We start from the raw sequence: 17,044 nt of genomic DNA on the forward strand, positions 1-17,044 counted from the left end.
CGCTCTGCATTCAGGCCACACTGAGTGTGCCCTGAATGCAAAGAGTGCAGTGCTGTGCTGTGCCCATGCTTAGGAGTGATGAAATCGCAGCTTGGCCATTTGAAGGAACAATGGGTGACGATGGGAGTGCCAGTAGCAGTGACACCTCAGTGCTGGAGGGCTCCATTTTAAAGGTAAGTCTGCCCTATTGTGCGAGTGTGTGCGGTGCATACTAGCACATTAGAGCATAACACTGCAAGAACCCATTTAAAAAAAGGGTTGTAGAGTTTACTACTGCTTTAAAGTGTCTGCAATTCACTGTAATTGCATTTTTTGCACCTGAAAGAAACACATTCACTTAGAAATCTATCCTATGCTTAGGGATCAGTATTTCAGTGACAGACACATGTACTGTAGGCTGTTATGTGCCGTATACACTTACCAGCATTATAAGGGCCTCTGAATTGTCCTTATAGCAAGCAGTCATAATTGGTGAGTTCCCAAGGTCACCTTGTAGATTAACATCTGTAGTGCTATGATTCAGTAATTCCTAAAAAAAAAAAAATTGTTTGCACTAAAACATGCAAATAATACAATATACAGTATATATAAAAACAATTAAACAATAATGTTTTTCATTTATAACAATTTTGGATCTGTTAGTATTAGTACTATTAGTAGGTATATTATATATACACTATATATATATATATATATATATATATAGTGTATATGTTAGTAGTATTTGTTTATATATCAGTATTAGAATTCTGTTACAAAGTTACAAAATATTCAAGTTATGCCAAATAGTACTAAGATTTCAATTCAAGTCGACACAGTACAGATTTTTTTTGCTCTTTTTTATTGTTTTTTTTTTTTTTTTGCTGTATCTTACTGTTATATATTAAACATAACAGTAAAATACACCAACAAAACATCAGTTTACATTTTTCAAGGTGATATTTTCAGACCTTTCTCACAATTGTTGCCCAAAAAAAACTTTAAATAACAACAAACTACAAACAAAAAACACACACACCAATTACTGGAGGGCTGTCAGGGATTTAATGTCATTTGGGTGACAGTAGCTTATTGATCAACTCTCAAAGGGGCCACAAGTCACAATTGAAATTGGTAACCCTTCTGGAAAATCTATGTAATTTTAAAATAAGTCTGCTAAATTTTTAAATCTTGGATTTAAAAAAATGAGGTTCAACCACATCAGTAGTGTCAAATAAAAAAGGTGGTTTAATTCACACAATCCTTTTCCATATACCAGATTTTTTGTATCTGTTATCAGTACTAAGCTGACATACTTGAGACGAGAGATGGTGCAACCGTCTGACACTTCTGCTCTGAATGGGCAATGGAAGTTTTATAGCAACAGTGGATCTTCAGGTTATTACAAATATTCTATAATGACTGGTTCTCTTCAAGTTAGTGTGGGCTATAAGTTCACTAATGGATGTAACAGTAATCCATCTGACATATAGCAGAGTAATATAATGCCTGATGGGATAATTATGATTACAAAGCATAGCCCCTGCTATTTGCTACTAAATGCATTAGGCAAGGGAAGGATGCATCAATTGAACATTAAAACACCAGATGTGAATTACAAGGAAAAAAATAAGCTTCCGTTATTTGTAAAACTAAAGCCCCATTTTTACTGGCCTGATAATTGTATCATGTGTTATTCCATTTAACAGACTCTTGGACTTAATTCCTAATCAATTTTAACAGAGGAACTATTCCAGTGTTGTGCACTGATACATTTGAGCATTTGTAAAGTGCTAAGAATGTAGTGTGTAGAGCAGGGATGAGCTTGGTGTTCGAGTCGAACGCATGTTCGACTCGAACACCGGCTGTTCGGCCATTCGGCGAAGCCAGAACTCCGTGGGCCGTTCGCGCCAAATTTGTGTGGCGCTCACGGCCCACAATGCACTGCGCCATCGCAGTGCATTGCTGGCTCATGATTGGCCAAGCATGCACTGTGACCCCGCATGCTTGGCCAATCACAGCGCCGGCAGCGAGGAGAGCCATAATTGGCCACAGGCAGGATGCCTGTGGCCAATTATAGATCAGGCTGTTTAGTACACGCCCCACACTATATAAGGCCGCCAGCGCGGCGGCCTTGTGTTGTGTATCGGCATCTGCAGGAGTTAGTGGGTGTTGTGTGCCTTCAGCACAGTATACACCTGTATCTACCTTTATTGCTGTTCTCTAATTGAGCCATCTGCAGGAGTTAGTGGGTGTTGTGTGCCTCCAGCACAGTATATACCTGTATCTACCTTTATTGCTGTTCTCTAATTGAGCCATCTGCTGGTGTTAGTGGGTATTGTGTGCCTCCAGCGCAGTATACACCTTTATCTACCCTTTATTGCTGTTCTCTAATTGAGCCATCTGCAGGAGTTAATGGGTGTTGTGTGCTTCCAGCGCAGTATACACCTGTATCTACCCTTTATTGCTGGTGTTCTCTAATACAGCCATCTCCAGGAGTTAGTGGGTGTTGTGTACCTCCAGCACAGCACAATATACACCTGTATCTACCCTTTATTGCTGGTGTTCTCTAATATAGCCATCAGCAGGAGTTAGTTGGTGTTGTGTGCCTCCAGTGCAGTATACACCTGTATCTACCCTTTGCTGCTGTTCTCTAACAGAGCCATTTGCAGGAGTTAGTGGGTGTTGTGTGCCTCCAGCACAGCACAGTATACACCTGTATCTACCCTTTATTGCTGGTGTTCTATAATAAAGGCATCTGTAGGAGTTAGTGGGTGTTTTGTGCCTCCAGCACAGCACAGTATACACCTGTATCTACCCTTTAATTGCTGGTGTTCTATAATAAAGGCATCTGCAGGAGTTAGTGGGTGTTGTGTGCCTCCAGCACAGCGCAATATACACCTGTATATACCCTTTATTGCTGGTGTTCTCTAATACAGCCATCTGCAGGAGTTAGTGGGTGTTGTGTGCCTCCAGCGCAGTATACATCTATATCTACCCTTTATTGCTGTTCTCAAATAGAGCCATCTGTAGGAGTTAGTGGGTGTTGTGTGCCTCCAGCACAGCACAGTATACACCTGTATCTACCCTTTATTGCTGGTGTTCTATAATAAAGGCATCTGTAGGAGTTAGTGGGTGTTGTGTGCCTCCAGCACAGCGCAATATACACCTGTATCTACCCTTTATTGCTGATGTTCTCTAATACAGCCATCTGCAGGAGTTAGTGGGTGTTGTGTGCCTCCAGCGCAGTATACATCTATATCTACCCTTTATTGCTGTTCTCAAATAGAGCCATCTGTAGGAGTTAGTGGGTGTTGTGTGCCTCCAGCACAGCACAGTATACACCTGTATCTACCCTTTATTGCTGGTGTTCTCTCATACAGGCATCTGCAGTAGTTAGTGGGTGTTGTGTGCCTCCAGCACAGTATACACCTGTATCTACCCTTTATTTCTGGTGTTCTATCATACAGGCATCTGCAGGAGTTAGTTGGTGTTGTGTGCCTCCAGCACAATATAAACTACCCAATTGTTGGTTTTCCCATCTCCATGCAGGCCATTACCATGTTTGGTAGGCCAAGAAGGAGAGGCAGACAGGCACGAGCCAATAAAAGAGGGCAAGCAGGCTCTGTGTCTAGAGACAACAGTGGGAGTCGTGGATGCGGTGCATCGTCATCAGCACGTGGCTATGGGACACGCTTGTCCTTATTTTCGGCAGCTGGACGTGTTGAGCTGCATCACGCCGAAGACTTGGTAGAGTGGATGACCAAGCCCTCTTCATCCTCCTCGTCCTCTCTCACCCAAGCTCAGGGTACTAGCAAAGCAGCTGCCAACGCATCCTCTTCCCTTGTCTCAATGTCATCATCAGTCATTCCTTCCCTAGACCCACCATGTGCTCCTGAGGAGTCCCCCGAACTGTTTGAACACAGTGTTGGGTACATGCTCCAGGAGGATGCCCAGTGTTTTGAAGGCTCTGATGATGATACTCAGCTAGAGGAAGGCAGTAGCGTGAGCACACAGAGAGGGGATGCTCAAGAAGGACAGCAATCTGGCAGTCATTTTCCACAAGCTGCAGCATACTGCCAGGTTTGCTCCAGCAATGAAGAGGGAGGGGATGATGAGGTCACTGACTCCACGTGGGTGCCTAGTAGGAGAGAGGAGGAAGAGAAGGAGGAGGAGGCACATCTCCAACGAGGCAGGATGCCCTCCGAGGGCCAGCTTAGGGGCAGCACACCGTTGAATCACACCGCAGAGCTCCGCCTGTGCAGGGAGCTGCCTCTGCGCATTATTCCAAAAGTTCTTTGATGTGGGCCTTTTTTGAGACAAGCGTATCAGATCACACCACTGCAATTTGCAACATATGTCTCAAGCGTATCTTGCGTGGCCAAAACATCAGCCGCTTGGGCCCCACATGCTTGACCAGACATATGTTGACCTGCCATGCATCTCGTTGGCAAGCGTACCTTAAAGACCCACACCAAAGAAAAAGCGGACCTCTCCTTGCTCCTCATCAGCTGGGATCTCCAACCCCACTAGACCTTCAGTCCTCTCTGAAACCTGCACTGAGAGGAATAAAGGTGTAGAATTAGGTGTGTCACAGCCAAGTGCTTGTGGGCACTCATTTGCCTGCCCCAGCTGCTGGACCGTAGAAAGAAGTTCACTCTCAGCCATCCACATGCCCAGCGGTTGAATGCTAGCTTGGCTAAATTGCTAGCACTTCAACTACTGCCATTTCAGTTGGTAGACTCAGCCCCCTTCTGTGAGTTTGTGCAATGTGCGGTTCCTCGGTGGCAGGTCCCCAAATGCCACTTTTTCTCACGGAAGGAAATTCCAGCTCTCTACCAACATGTGGAAGGCAATGTCCTTGCCTCGCTGGCTAAGCAAGTACGCAGGCAAAAAGATGCCATGCCGTGCTTGTGCTGGTTTGTTTGGGGGACAGGAGCCACACTGAGGCAGATATTTTGTCAGCTCTGCAGGGGCAGGCTGAAAGGTGGTTGATGCCACACCAGCTTAAGCCAGGAATGGTGGTGTGCGAAAATGGCACCAACCTCCTCTCCTCCCTCCGACAGGGGCAACTAACCCATGTGCCCTGTGTGGCTCACGTCCTTAACCTGGTGGTGCAGCAGTTCTTGGGCAGGTACCCGGGCTTACAGGATGTCCTGAAACAGGCCAGGAAAGTCTGTGTGCATTTCGTCCGATCATTTAATGCCAATGCTCGGCTGGTTGAGCTCCAAAAGGAGTTGAACCGGCCCAAGAACCGCCTTATATGTGACATGCCCGCCAGGTGGAACTCAACGTTGGCCATGCTGCAGTGGCTGCACATGCAGCAGAGGGCCATCAATGAGTACCTGTGCGACTACGGCACCAGGGTCAGGGGAGCTTGGTTTTTTCTCAGAATGCCAGTGGGGCATGATCAGGGATGCATGCACTGTCCTGTCACCGTTTGAGGAGGTCACAAGTATGGTGAGCAGTGACAGTGCATGCATCAGTGACACTGTACCTCTTGTCCACCTGTTGGAGCATACGCTGCATGGAATAATAGATAGGGCACTTGAGGCAGGACAGAGGCAGGAAGAGGAGGACTTCCTTGCCTCTCAAGGCCCAATTTATTTAGACAGTGTTCCTGCTGTCCCACCCATCACACAGGAAGAGGACAAAGAGGAGGAGGAGGAGGAGGATTGTGTCAGCATGGAGGTGGAGCCTGGCACTCAGCATCAGCAGCAGCAGTCTTGTAGGGATGATTTATAGTCCCAAGAAATCCGTGAACTTCTACGTGGCTGGGAGGAGGTGGCTGCGGATCATGTTGTCCTTAATGACCCAGAGGACTCCGGACCGAATGCCTCAGCTAACCTACACTGCATGGCCTCCCTGATCCTGCAAAGCCTGCGGAAGGATCCTCATATTCTTCGGATCAAGGAGAGGGACCATTACTGGCTGGCCACTCTCCTTGATCCACGGCACAAGGGTAAGGTTGCGGACCTTATCTTGCCATTGCAGAGGGAGCAGAGGATGAGACATCTCCGGGAGGCCTTGCAGAAAGGTCTGTGCCACGCGTTCCCAGGGACTGGGAAGTTACAAACTCCTGGTCCTGGACAACGTGTTGCTGATGCTTCGGTCAGAAGGAGCATTGGAGAAGGTGGCCGTCTGACTGATGTGTTCAGACAATTTTTTAGTCCGCAGTCCCAAGGTATGATTGGTTCCAGCAACCATCGGCAGTGTCTGATTTACATGGTTCAGGAATACCTATGGGCAAGGTCAGACTTGGACACCTTTCCCACCGAAAATCCTCTGGCTTACTGGGTCTTGAGGATGGATCACTGGCCAGAGCATGCACAGTATGCAATTGAGCTACTGGCCTGTCCTGCATCCAGCATACTTTCGGAACGCACCTTCAGTGCTGCTGGTGGCTTTGTAACCAATCACAGGGTGCTCCTGTCCACTGACTCGGTTGATCGACTGACCTTCATAAAGATGAATCAGTCTTGGATCACCACCAGCTACCAAGCATCTGAAGCTGATGTAACCAAATAATTTTTTTAGAAATATCACATCCCTTCAAGACTGCCTATGCTGATGCTGAGTGACTGTCCTGTTATGTTGACTGTCTATCCTATTCCTCCTCTGCTGATATCTTGGAAGAACATTTTTGGTTCTGGGTGATGTCACCAGCCCAATTTTTCAGCCCCTGTTTAACAGAAGCATGTAATTACAATTTTTGATGCAATGCTTTGCAGCAGGGCTCATTCCTGCACTCCAAATAGAGTATATGGGAGAGGTTGCAGTGTCGTGGCACCAGCACCAGTGCCTAAGGCCCAATTTTTCAGCCCGTTTAGCAGGGGCATGTAATTTAAATTGTTGATGCAATGCTTTGCAGCAGGGCTCATTCCTGCACTCCAACTAGAGTATATGGTAGAGGTTGCAGTGTATAGGCCCAGTTTTTCTGCCCCTGTTTAACAGGGGCATGTAATACAATTTTTGATGCAATGCTTTGCAGCAGGGCTCATTCCTGCACTCCAACTAGAGTATCTGGGAGAGGTTGCAGTGTTGTGGCACTAGCAAGCAGTGCCAAAGGCCCAATTTTTCAGCCCCTGTTTAACAGGGGCATGTAATTACAATTCTTGATATAATATTTCACAGCAGGGCCCGTTCCTGTGCCCACCGAGAGTAACTGTGAGGACTTATAGTGTTGTGGCACCAGCACCACCACCACAACCACCAAAGGCCCAATTTTTCTACCACTGTTCAAAAAAGGCATGTAATTACAATTCTTGAAATAATCATTCACAGCAGGGTGCTCCAGCGCCTACCAAGAGTTACGTTGAGGGCTTACAGTGTTGTGGCAACACCAACACCTTAGGCCCCTATTTCTGCAGAGCATATAGGGCAGGTCCCTACTTTCAAACATCCAACTTACAAACGTCTCCTACTTGCAAACGGAAGGAGACAACAGGAAGTGAGATGAAAAAAGACGGACGGCAAAAAATATTATACAGGGGTGATAACCCTTCCCTATGTTTTCCTAAAAGCTTAAAAATAGATTTTTTGACTGGAGCTACACTTTAAAAATGTACCAGTTCAAAATTACAAACAGATTCTACTTAACACAACAAACCTACACAGTCCCTGTCTTGTTTGCACCGCCTGTATACTCCCTGAGTATATAGGGCCCGGGGGCCCCACGCCTTTCCTTTTTTTTAATATGGGTACGGAGTTCCCCTTAATATCCGTACAAGACCCAAATGGGCTGGTAATGGGCGGGGGGGGGGGGCTGATTTAGACTTTAACTAAAGTACACGCAGTGCAGTTGATTTACTTAAGCGATAATACATGTTCATTGAGCCTATAGAATGAAGTGAGGCTTTCAGATTACAAATGTTGTAACACAAATAATTAAGTCCTCATCTTTGCTTCAAACCCTTACTCCCTGTCAGGTCACCTGAGTCCAGATGACAAATGCATGCCGTTGGGAGTCAGTAGTGCACCGCTAAGGTAGTAGGCCTTATGGCTGACTGCCGTGGATGGAGCTTTGAGTGGTTCAGGAAACCAAGTCCTCTGGAGCACCAACACGGATCCCACTGGGAGCTAAAGCATGAGATTCCCCAGAGCGTGGAGTCTAAGAGCCAGCAGGTGTTCACCAGAGCCCCTAGTGGTGGGGATGGACTTCTCTGCAACTGGCTCCAGGTCGCGGCTCCCAGGGTCTCCCAGCTCACGCTCACGGTAGGCTACTGGAGGATAGAAAGTGTTTAGAATGTGATTATTATGTAACTATATCTATATTTCAGATAAAGATAAAGTCACCCAAATGTAAATCACCCCTGATGAATGAAAATATGTATCAATAAATTCCAAAACTGTTGGAATACATGCTATAAATCTTTACGGACTGACCGCAGTTTGACTCTGGCAGTAACTGGATTATTCACCTTGGGTTTGACATATATATGTATAACTTGGTTCATTGGTATACATGTATATTTTAAAATTTCTGTCTATGGCTATGTTAATATATTTAATTATGCTGTGTGCTTTATAAAAGTGCAACTACATTGCCTTTTATCTACTTTTCTACTCCCATTTTCTGCCTCAAACGTCTTGCTCCTATTGCACTTCCTTTTTCTGTATTTAGGATTTTGGCAGTTTCACACATTCATCTCCAATAAACATTTTTTTCTACTGGAGGATAGAATGGAAGCAGCAGACTGGGGCAACAAGGGATAGTCAGAGGATAAGCCAAAAGGTCGGGGCAACGAGTAGTCAAAGAAAATGCCAAAGCTCAGGGTATGAAGCAGACAAGGATAGTCAAGAACAAGCCAAGGATGGTAAACAGGATCAGACGTGGAGCACACAACAAGAAGCATACAGGAAGCCAAATACACAATATTGGTCAGCGAGGCTTGGCTGCAGTGCACAGGTTAATATAGTGTTCCCAGTTGAAGGCTGGGGTGGAGCCATACTTGAGGGAAGATTACTTAAGCAGACAGGTGAACAGGGTCAGTCTCTAAGCTGAAAACAACAGAGAGGAAAGCAGACAGACATGAACAATACTGCAAACTTATGACACTCCCTTTGAAAATATATGTTTATACACCCCTGTGGCTAACAGCATTATTAACCACTTGCCGACCGCTGCACGCCAATATATGTTGGCACAATAGCAGCGGTGGGCAAGTTAATTGGTGGGGCTAGCGGGCAGGCGTGACCGTGCCTGCGGGACCGGTGGACTTGGTGTCCTCCAGTCTCCCGACAATGGTGTCACAGAGCCGCAGAACGGGGACGTGCCTATGTAAAGAAGGCATTTCCCCGTTCTGCCTTGTGACATGACAGAGATCACTGCTCCCTGTCATCGGGAGCAGTGATCGCTGTCATGTGAGTTATAGCCCATCCCCCCACAGTTAAAATCACTCCCTAGGACACCCTTAATCCCTTCATCGCCCCCTAGTGTTTAACACCTTCCCTGCCAGTGTCATTTATACAGTAATCAGTGCATTTTGATATCACTGATTGCTGTATAAATGACAAAATAGTGTCAAAAGTGTCCGATGTGTCTGCCATAATGTCGCAATCACGATAAAAATTGCAGTTGAAGGGTCTGGTATGGATATTTGGGGGAACCCCATGTCATTTTTTAAAAAAAATTGAAGCGGGGTTCCCCTTAATATCCATACCAGACCTGAAGGGCCTGGCAATTGAATTTGGGGGGAACCCCACGCTTTTTTTTTATCAATGACTTTCAATGACTGTTCTCTGTATTAAATGACTTTTTTTTCCTGCAGAAATTACACTTTGTGCAGGGACAGTTCTAAGCACGGGAAACATGCTCCCCTTTACAGGCATACTATACACACTCCCCAGGTATGAAATTTAAAGGAATATTACACTTTTATTGTTTCACTTTATGCATTATTAAAATCACTGCTCCCGAAAAAACGTCAGTTTTTAAAAGTTTTTTTTATATTGATACATGTCCCCTGGGGCAAGAGCCGGTTCCCCAAACCATTTTTAGGACAATAACTTGCATATTAGCCTTTAAAAATAGCACTTTTGATTTTGAACGTTTCGAGTCCCATAGACATTAATAGGGTTCTAAAGTTCACACAAATTTTAGGCCTGTTCGCAGGTTCTGGTGCGAACTGAACCGGGGGGTGTTCGGCTCATCCCTATTGACAAAGGAGGAGTGTGGGCTGTTTGAAATCCACAGAACGCTGCAGAATGTTTACATAGATAGCATCATTGACAAGAGTCTCCAATGATTGCTGGGGGCACACTTGCAACTGGGGCTCTTTCTCCAAGTGGGGGGATTTCAATAAGTGGAAGCACTTCTGACTCTGCACTTATTAACTGATTATCTGACTGTCTCATCTGAGAATCTCTTCTCTCACCCTACAGGTATGTGCTAACTGAACCATCTCCACCCAAAAACTGAAACACTGCTATCTGCTTTTCATGTGTGTCTTTATAAATGCTGGTATGTGCTAACTGAACCATCTCCACCCAAAAACTGAAACACTGCTATCTGCTTTTCATGTGTGTCTTTAAAAATGCTGGTATGTGCTAACTGAACCACCTCCACCCAAAAACTGAAACACTGCTATCTGCTTTTCATGTGTGTCTTTAAAAATGCTGGTATGTGCTAACTGAACCATCTCCACCCAAAAACCGAAACACTGCTATCTGCTTTTCATGTGTGTCTTTAAAAATGCTGGTATGTTGTTTTTGCTCAACAGTCTGTAGCCCTGTCCACATTACAATGCTTTATTATCTGCCTTGTCTTACCCAAAATTATGGCCCCTCTAACTTTAGTGCCCTCTTGCTTGCCTGTTTCTGAAGTTAGAATTTAGCCCTGTTAACCATCCAAGCTTTATTACCTCCTGATTGATAATTGAAATCCACCCACACCCCACCCCTATCAGTATAAAGCTAAGCTTCACTTTGGGGGAAGCTATTGCTGGGGGCACACTTGCAACTGGGGCTCTTTCTCCAAGTGGGGGGATTTCAATAAGTGGAAGCACTTCTGAATCTGCACTTGGAGAAAGAGCCCCAGTTGCAAGTGTGCCCCCAGCAATAGCTTTCCCCAAAGTGAAGCTTAGCTTTATACTGATAGGGGTGGGGTGTGGGGGGATTTCAATAAGTGGAAGCACTTCTGACTCTGCACTTCAGCGAATGCACAAAGCGAAGGTACACAAGAAAATACTTTGAAAAACGCCGCAAAGACAGCAGGTGACCTCATTTAACCCTTTAGCACTTTCTCTTTATAACATGCATTCTCTACCACTCCTTCTGACAGCTCTGTCCTCTATACTAAAATTATCTCAACTCCACCCCACTTCTCCCCCCCACAGCATATATATATCACCCTCACTTCTGTCCTCTCCTTATTACTGCCCCCACCAACTCCTGCTAATTCTAAATCCACACACAAAATCTCCAAGACCCTGGGGCATGTCCCTTCATATAAATCTCACTCCCATATTGCCTCCCTCATCCTCCTGCTTCTCCTAACCTCTGGAGATATATCCCCAAACCCTGGACCTCCATCATTAAACTGTACCCATCACCCTGCACCCTCTGGCAGCAGCCGCAATCAACACAATTTAGTTCCCATTTCTATTCTTCCCAAGACCAGACTCCCTTTCTCTTGTGCCCTTTGGAACTCCCGCTCTGTCTGCAACAAACTCACCTCTCTACATGACATCTTTATCGCCAACTCATTTAACCTACTCGCCATCACGAAACCTGGCTCCACGAATCAGACACTGCATCTTCTGCGGCCCTATCCCATGGTGGTCTTCTTTGGACTCACTCCCCCAGATCCAATGGACATAAGGGAGGAGGTGTTGGAATCCTTCTAGCCCCACATAGCACCTTCCAGGTACTTCAGCCACCTCCCTCTCTGTCACCCTCCTCTTTCGAAGCACACTGCATTCGTCTCTTCACTCCAATTTCTTTAAGAATAGCCGTGATCTACAGGCCCCCTGGACCAGTATCAACATTTCTTGATGACATCTCTGCCTGGCTACCCTACTTTCTTTCTTCTGAAATCCCCACAATCATTCTCGGGGACTTCAACATCCCTATTAATACTAACACCTCTGCTCCTTCCAAACTTCTCAGCCTAACCTCCTCCTTTGACCTGAAACAGTGGATACATGATCCTACTCACTCCGAAGGCAATATCCTTGACCTCGTTTTCTCTCACCTTTGCACTCCATGTAACCTCTCTAACTATCCATTCCCTCTCTCTGATCACCACCTTATTAGTTTCACTCTCTCCCTCTCCTTCACCTCCTCTCCCTCCAACGGCATTAAAGTTACCCGCAGAAACCTACGTCATCTCAAGCCTTCTCTTCTCTACTCTGCTATTGACAACCTCTACGACAAAATCTCACCCCTATCCTGCACCAAACTAGCCACTTCTGTCTACAACACTTCACTTCTGGCCTCTCTGGACTCACTGGCCCCCCTCACTACACACAGAATCAAGCCCCGACCCCTTCAACCTTGGCAAACAGACGTCACTAGAAGTCTGAAAAAACTTAGTCGTGCTTGCTCCTGTGGCGCAAGACCAAGTCTCAGAGAGATTTCAACCAATATAAATCTGCCCTCCAAAATTACAATTCTAGCCTCCTCTCTGCCAAGCAGAACTATTTTATCACTCTCATCAGCAACCTATCATCCCGTCCCCGTCAACTCTTCTCTACTTTCAACTCTCTACTTCGTCCTCCACCGCCTCCACCCGCCAACTCACTCACTGCCCAGGAGATTGCTAATCACTTCAAACAGAGGATTGACAATTCGCGCGGAGATTTCTACTGTTCTGATACCCTCCACGCTTTACACATCATGCCCACAGTCACAATCATTACTTCCCTCTTTCAACCCCACCACTATAGACGAAGTTGCTAAACTACTTGGTAATGTCCACCTTACCACCTGCCCTCTGGATCCTGTTCCCTCGCAAATGCTGCGTTCACCCTCTGACTCTATGCTACACTCTCTAACTCACATCTTCAATCTCTCCCTCTCTTCTGGCATCTACCCCAACTCTCTAAAACATGCACTTGTCAAACCCATACTTAAAAAACCCTCACTGGACCCATCCAATCCAAACAACCTACTCCCCATCTCCTTGCTCCCCTTTTTATCCAAACTACTCGAACGTCTGGTCTACAACCGACTGAGTGACCACCTCGCTGATAATAGCCTTCTTGATCCCCTTCAGTCTGGATTTCGTCCTCAACACTCCACAGAAACTGCTCTCCTAAAACTAACAAACGATCTACTAACGGCCAAAACCAATCGACATTATTCTGTACTCTTCCTCCTGGACCTCTCTGCTGCCTTTGATACTTCTCAAAAAACTCCACACCTTTGGTCTCCGTGACCGTACTCTACGATGGTTCTCTTCCTACTTATCCAACCGCACCTTTAGCGTTTCTTACAACTCTACTTCCTCCTCTCCTCTTCCTTTCTCTGTTGGGGTCCCCCAAGGTTCTGTTCTTGGACCACTCCTATTTTCAATCTATACCTCCTCCCTGGGTCAACTGATAGCCTTCCACGGCTTCCAATACCACCTCTATGCTGACGACACCCAAATCTATTTCTCTACCCCTCAGCTTCACTCCCTCTGTCTCCTCACGTATCACTTATTTACTATCAGATATATCAGTCTGGATGTCACACCACTTCCTCAAAATCAATCTATCCAAAACCGAACTTATAATTTTTCCTCCCCCATATGCCCCTTCCCCTGATCTCACTGTCAAAATTGATGGCACAACCATAAGCCCATCCCCTCACGCCAAGGTTCTAGGTGTAGTCCTGGACTCTGAACTCTCCTTCAAGCAACACATCCAATCACTGTCCAAATCCTGCCGCCTCAACCTCCGCAACATCTCCAAAATACTCCCCTTTCTAACCAATGAGACAACAAAGCTCTTAATTCACTCGCTGGTCATCTCTCGCCTCGACTACTGCAACTCCCTTCTCTTTGACTTACCTCTACATAGTCTATCACCTCTTCAATCCATTATGAATGCTGCTGCCAGACTCATCCACCTTACCAATCGCTCGGTGTCTGCTACTCCTCTCTGTCAATCCCTCCACTGGCTTCCGCTCAGCCAAAGAATTAAATTCAAAATACTAACAATTACATACAAAGCCATCCACAACTCTGCCCCCAGCTACATCACTAGCTTAGTCTCTAAATACCAACCTACTCGTCCTCTTCATCCCTCTCAAGACCTCCTGCTCTCTAGCTCCCTCATCACCTCCTCCCATACTCGCCTCCAGGACTTTTCCAAAGCCTCCCCAATCCTATGGAATGCCCTACCCCAATCTGTCCGCTTATCTCCTACTTTATTAGCTTTTAGACGATCCCTGAAAACACTTCTCTTCAGAGAAGCCTACCCCACTCACACCTAACTGTATTTTCATTTTCTCCATCAGCTCATCCCCCCACAGTTAATACCTTTTGTTTCAACTTGACCCTCCCTTCTAGATTGTAAGCGCTAACGAGCAGGGCCCTCTGATCCCTCCTGTATTGATTTGTATTATAAGTGTACTGTCTGCCCTCATATTGTAAAGCGCTGCGCAAACTGTTGGCGCTATATAAATCCTGAATAATAATAATAATAATGATAAGATAATGCTCTTGTCAGTGGTGTCATCTATGTAAACATTCTGTAGCCTGGATGTTAAACAGCCTGCACTTCTCCTCTGTCAAGAACTAATTCATGGCACACTTTGCTTCTACTTAGAATCGTTTATTTACCTGCAATGAAAAAGAAGAATAGTTACTATAGAGGAGCTACTTTACCAGCATGCAACATTTGAAGGACCTATGTAAGTTAATAACAAAGTTAGACCCAATTTTACATTTGTTTTGGCCTTTGTACATTGAACATACAGGTCTTTGGTTTATACCATGCAAATGCTCCTTATTCTAAGAGAGGTTATAACATCCTATTGTATATGTATCATGATAGATGGTAGTGCTCAATGCAGTTGTCAGATACTAAACATAAAAATAGCTTTTTGTTTGCAGTTTTGCAGTATTTCTTACCTCCACTATACAGTTATGATGCATTTGAATGGCCAGATGAATTGGAGCCAGCCTATAAAAGTTCAGCAAGTTCGGGTTAGCTCCTCTGCTTAAAAGAATTCTGACACTGTCCACCTGGTTTTTAAATACAGCCCAGTGGAGTGCTGTACCTCCTTTGCCATCCTGAGCATTGAGAACTGCAAACAAATCAGATAATTAGTACATATATTATTGTTGGATATATAACAATGCCTATTGTGGGCATGTAACTGATGATAAATACAAACTTTATTTGTGAAGAATTTGTATGATGCATAAAAAAACACTTTAATGTTATTGGTCCCCATGATATCATAATACATCAGAAGCCTTTCACCCCAATAACAATATTTAAAGACATAATCCAGCTGAACATGAAAATCTGTTATTCAAATAAAGAAAGCAAATCCTTTCTGCAATGTGCAGTCTCTTAAAACCTCATCTTTGCATTTAACTTGTTCCAGAGCTGTCTGCATTGCAAAATTCCTATGCTCACCGTCAACCCAGTCTCCCAAAGCTACCTCTTTCTGATCCTGTAAATATACTAGTAATATGTCTTAATGTTTGCAGCTGTGTCCACTAGAAAATTTGGGGCCTGCAAGTATCTTAAGGCCAACCCGACCATGGATAACTGTACTGCACAAAGCCCAGTCTCTCTTGTAATAGAGAGAGTGATTTAAGAAAGCATGCTTTTTATGCGATAGTTATTCAAAATACACCCACCGCAAGTTTTGCTTTGCCTCTCACATTCAAAAAGCCTTATTTCAAAATAAATGTTAGTGCTAAATATTTTTTCATAGATATTAATTGGACTGGAACTTTTCTTGAGGATTGAATGTAACTGATGATACAGGAAGTAGTGGGAGAGACATTTACATAGAGAGTTACATAGCACAGTCTTCAGGATGAACTCTCCTATTGACTTTCTTAGATGCTCTCGATTCTTGCTACACTGGATTAGAAACAATTAGGATTTAATTAAATTGAATAGACTTTATGATTTTAGAATAGTTTTAGTATTTACAAGCTGGCATTATTTGTATTTTTTTTTTTTTCACTTGTGTGACCCTGCTTCTTTAAGTATACTAAGGCTCACAGTAATTTATTAAATTACCAAAGTGAGTGTATAAAGTTTTTCATCCATTCTTTTGGGGGCCCTATGTTCGTATTTACAGTTGCAGGCCCCTCTATCTATCTAAGTTTTAAGAACATGACCTCAAACGAGTTCAAAACTTATTTAGAAATTATTATTTGCCAAAAGAGTAGTTGATGCACTACTGTTCAAAAGTTTTAGGCAGGTGTGAAGAACTGATGTAAAGTAAGAATGCTTTCAAATGTATATATATTTTAAATTATTTAATTGTATCAGTTTTCAAAATGCAAAGTGAGTGGTGAACAGAAGAAAAAATCGTAAAAAAATCAATATTTGGTGTGACTACCCTTTGGCATCAAACCAGCATCAATTCTTACTCTTGCACACTTTGTACACTTGTACTATGTTGGGGATTTTTTAGGATTAGAGTCAGGTGTAGATTAACCAATTATACCAAGCAGGTGTCCCTTTCATGACTAAGTCAATTTCTGACATTTGTTACTTGCAAGTTAAAATCCGTATTTTTTGCTAGAAATTTACTTAGAACCCCCAAACATTATATACATATATATTTTTAGAAGAGAATATAGAGAATAAAATGATGATTGTTGCAATATTTTATATCACACTGTATGTGCGCAGCGGCCTTTCAAATGCAATTTTTTAGGAAAAAAGACACTTTTGTGAATTAAAAAAAAACTGAATAGTAAAGTTAGCCCACTTTTTTGTATAATGTGAAAGAGGATGTTATGCTGAGTAAATAGATACCCAACATGTCACATTTTGAAATTGCGCACACTCGTGCAATGGTGACAAACTATGGTGAAAATCTCCATAGGCGGCAATTTAAAAAGAAAAAATTGTTACCAGGTTAGAGTTACAGGGAAGGTCTAGTG

At 44.2% G+C, this 17,044-nt stretch overlaps 1 protein-coding gene across 5 annotated transcripts in view; it reads right to left on the bottom strand.

The window, feature by feature from the left end:
- Window positions 1–17,044, bottom strand: part of TRPA1 (transient receptor potential cation channel subfamily A member 1) — a 202,968-nt gene that overhangs the window by 137,161 nt on the left and 48,763 nt on the right. For all 5 annotated transcript variants that reach the window (XM_077492866.1, XM_077492869.1, XM_077492865.1 and 2 more), the window contains 2 exons: window positions 15,038–15,213; window positions 422–529 (listed from right to left, as the gene is read on the bottom strand). In XM_077492866.1, coding sequence (XP_077348992.1) covers window positions 422–529; window positions 15,038–15,213 — 284 coding nt within the window. The remainder of the gene's footprint in view (window positions 1–421; window positions 530–15,037; window positions 15,214–17,044) is intronic.

This window comes from Lithobates pipiens, unplaced genomic scaffold, assembly GCF_037356315.1.
Source record: "Lithobates pipiens isolate NorthernLeopardFrog02 unplaced genomic scaffold, aLitPip1_a1.2 Scaffold_19, whole genome shotgun sequence".
Classification (NCBI taxonomy): domain Eukaryota; kingdom Metazoa; phylum Chordata; class Amphibia; order Anura; family Ranidae; genus Lithobates; species Lithobates pipiens.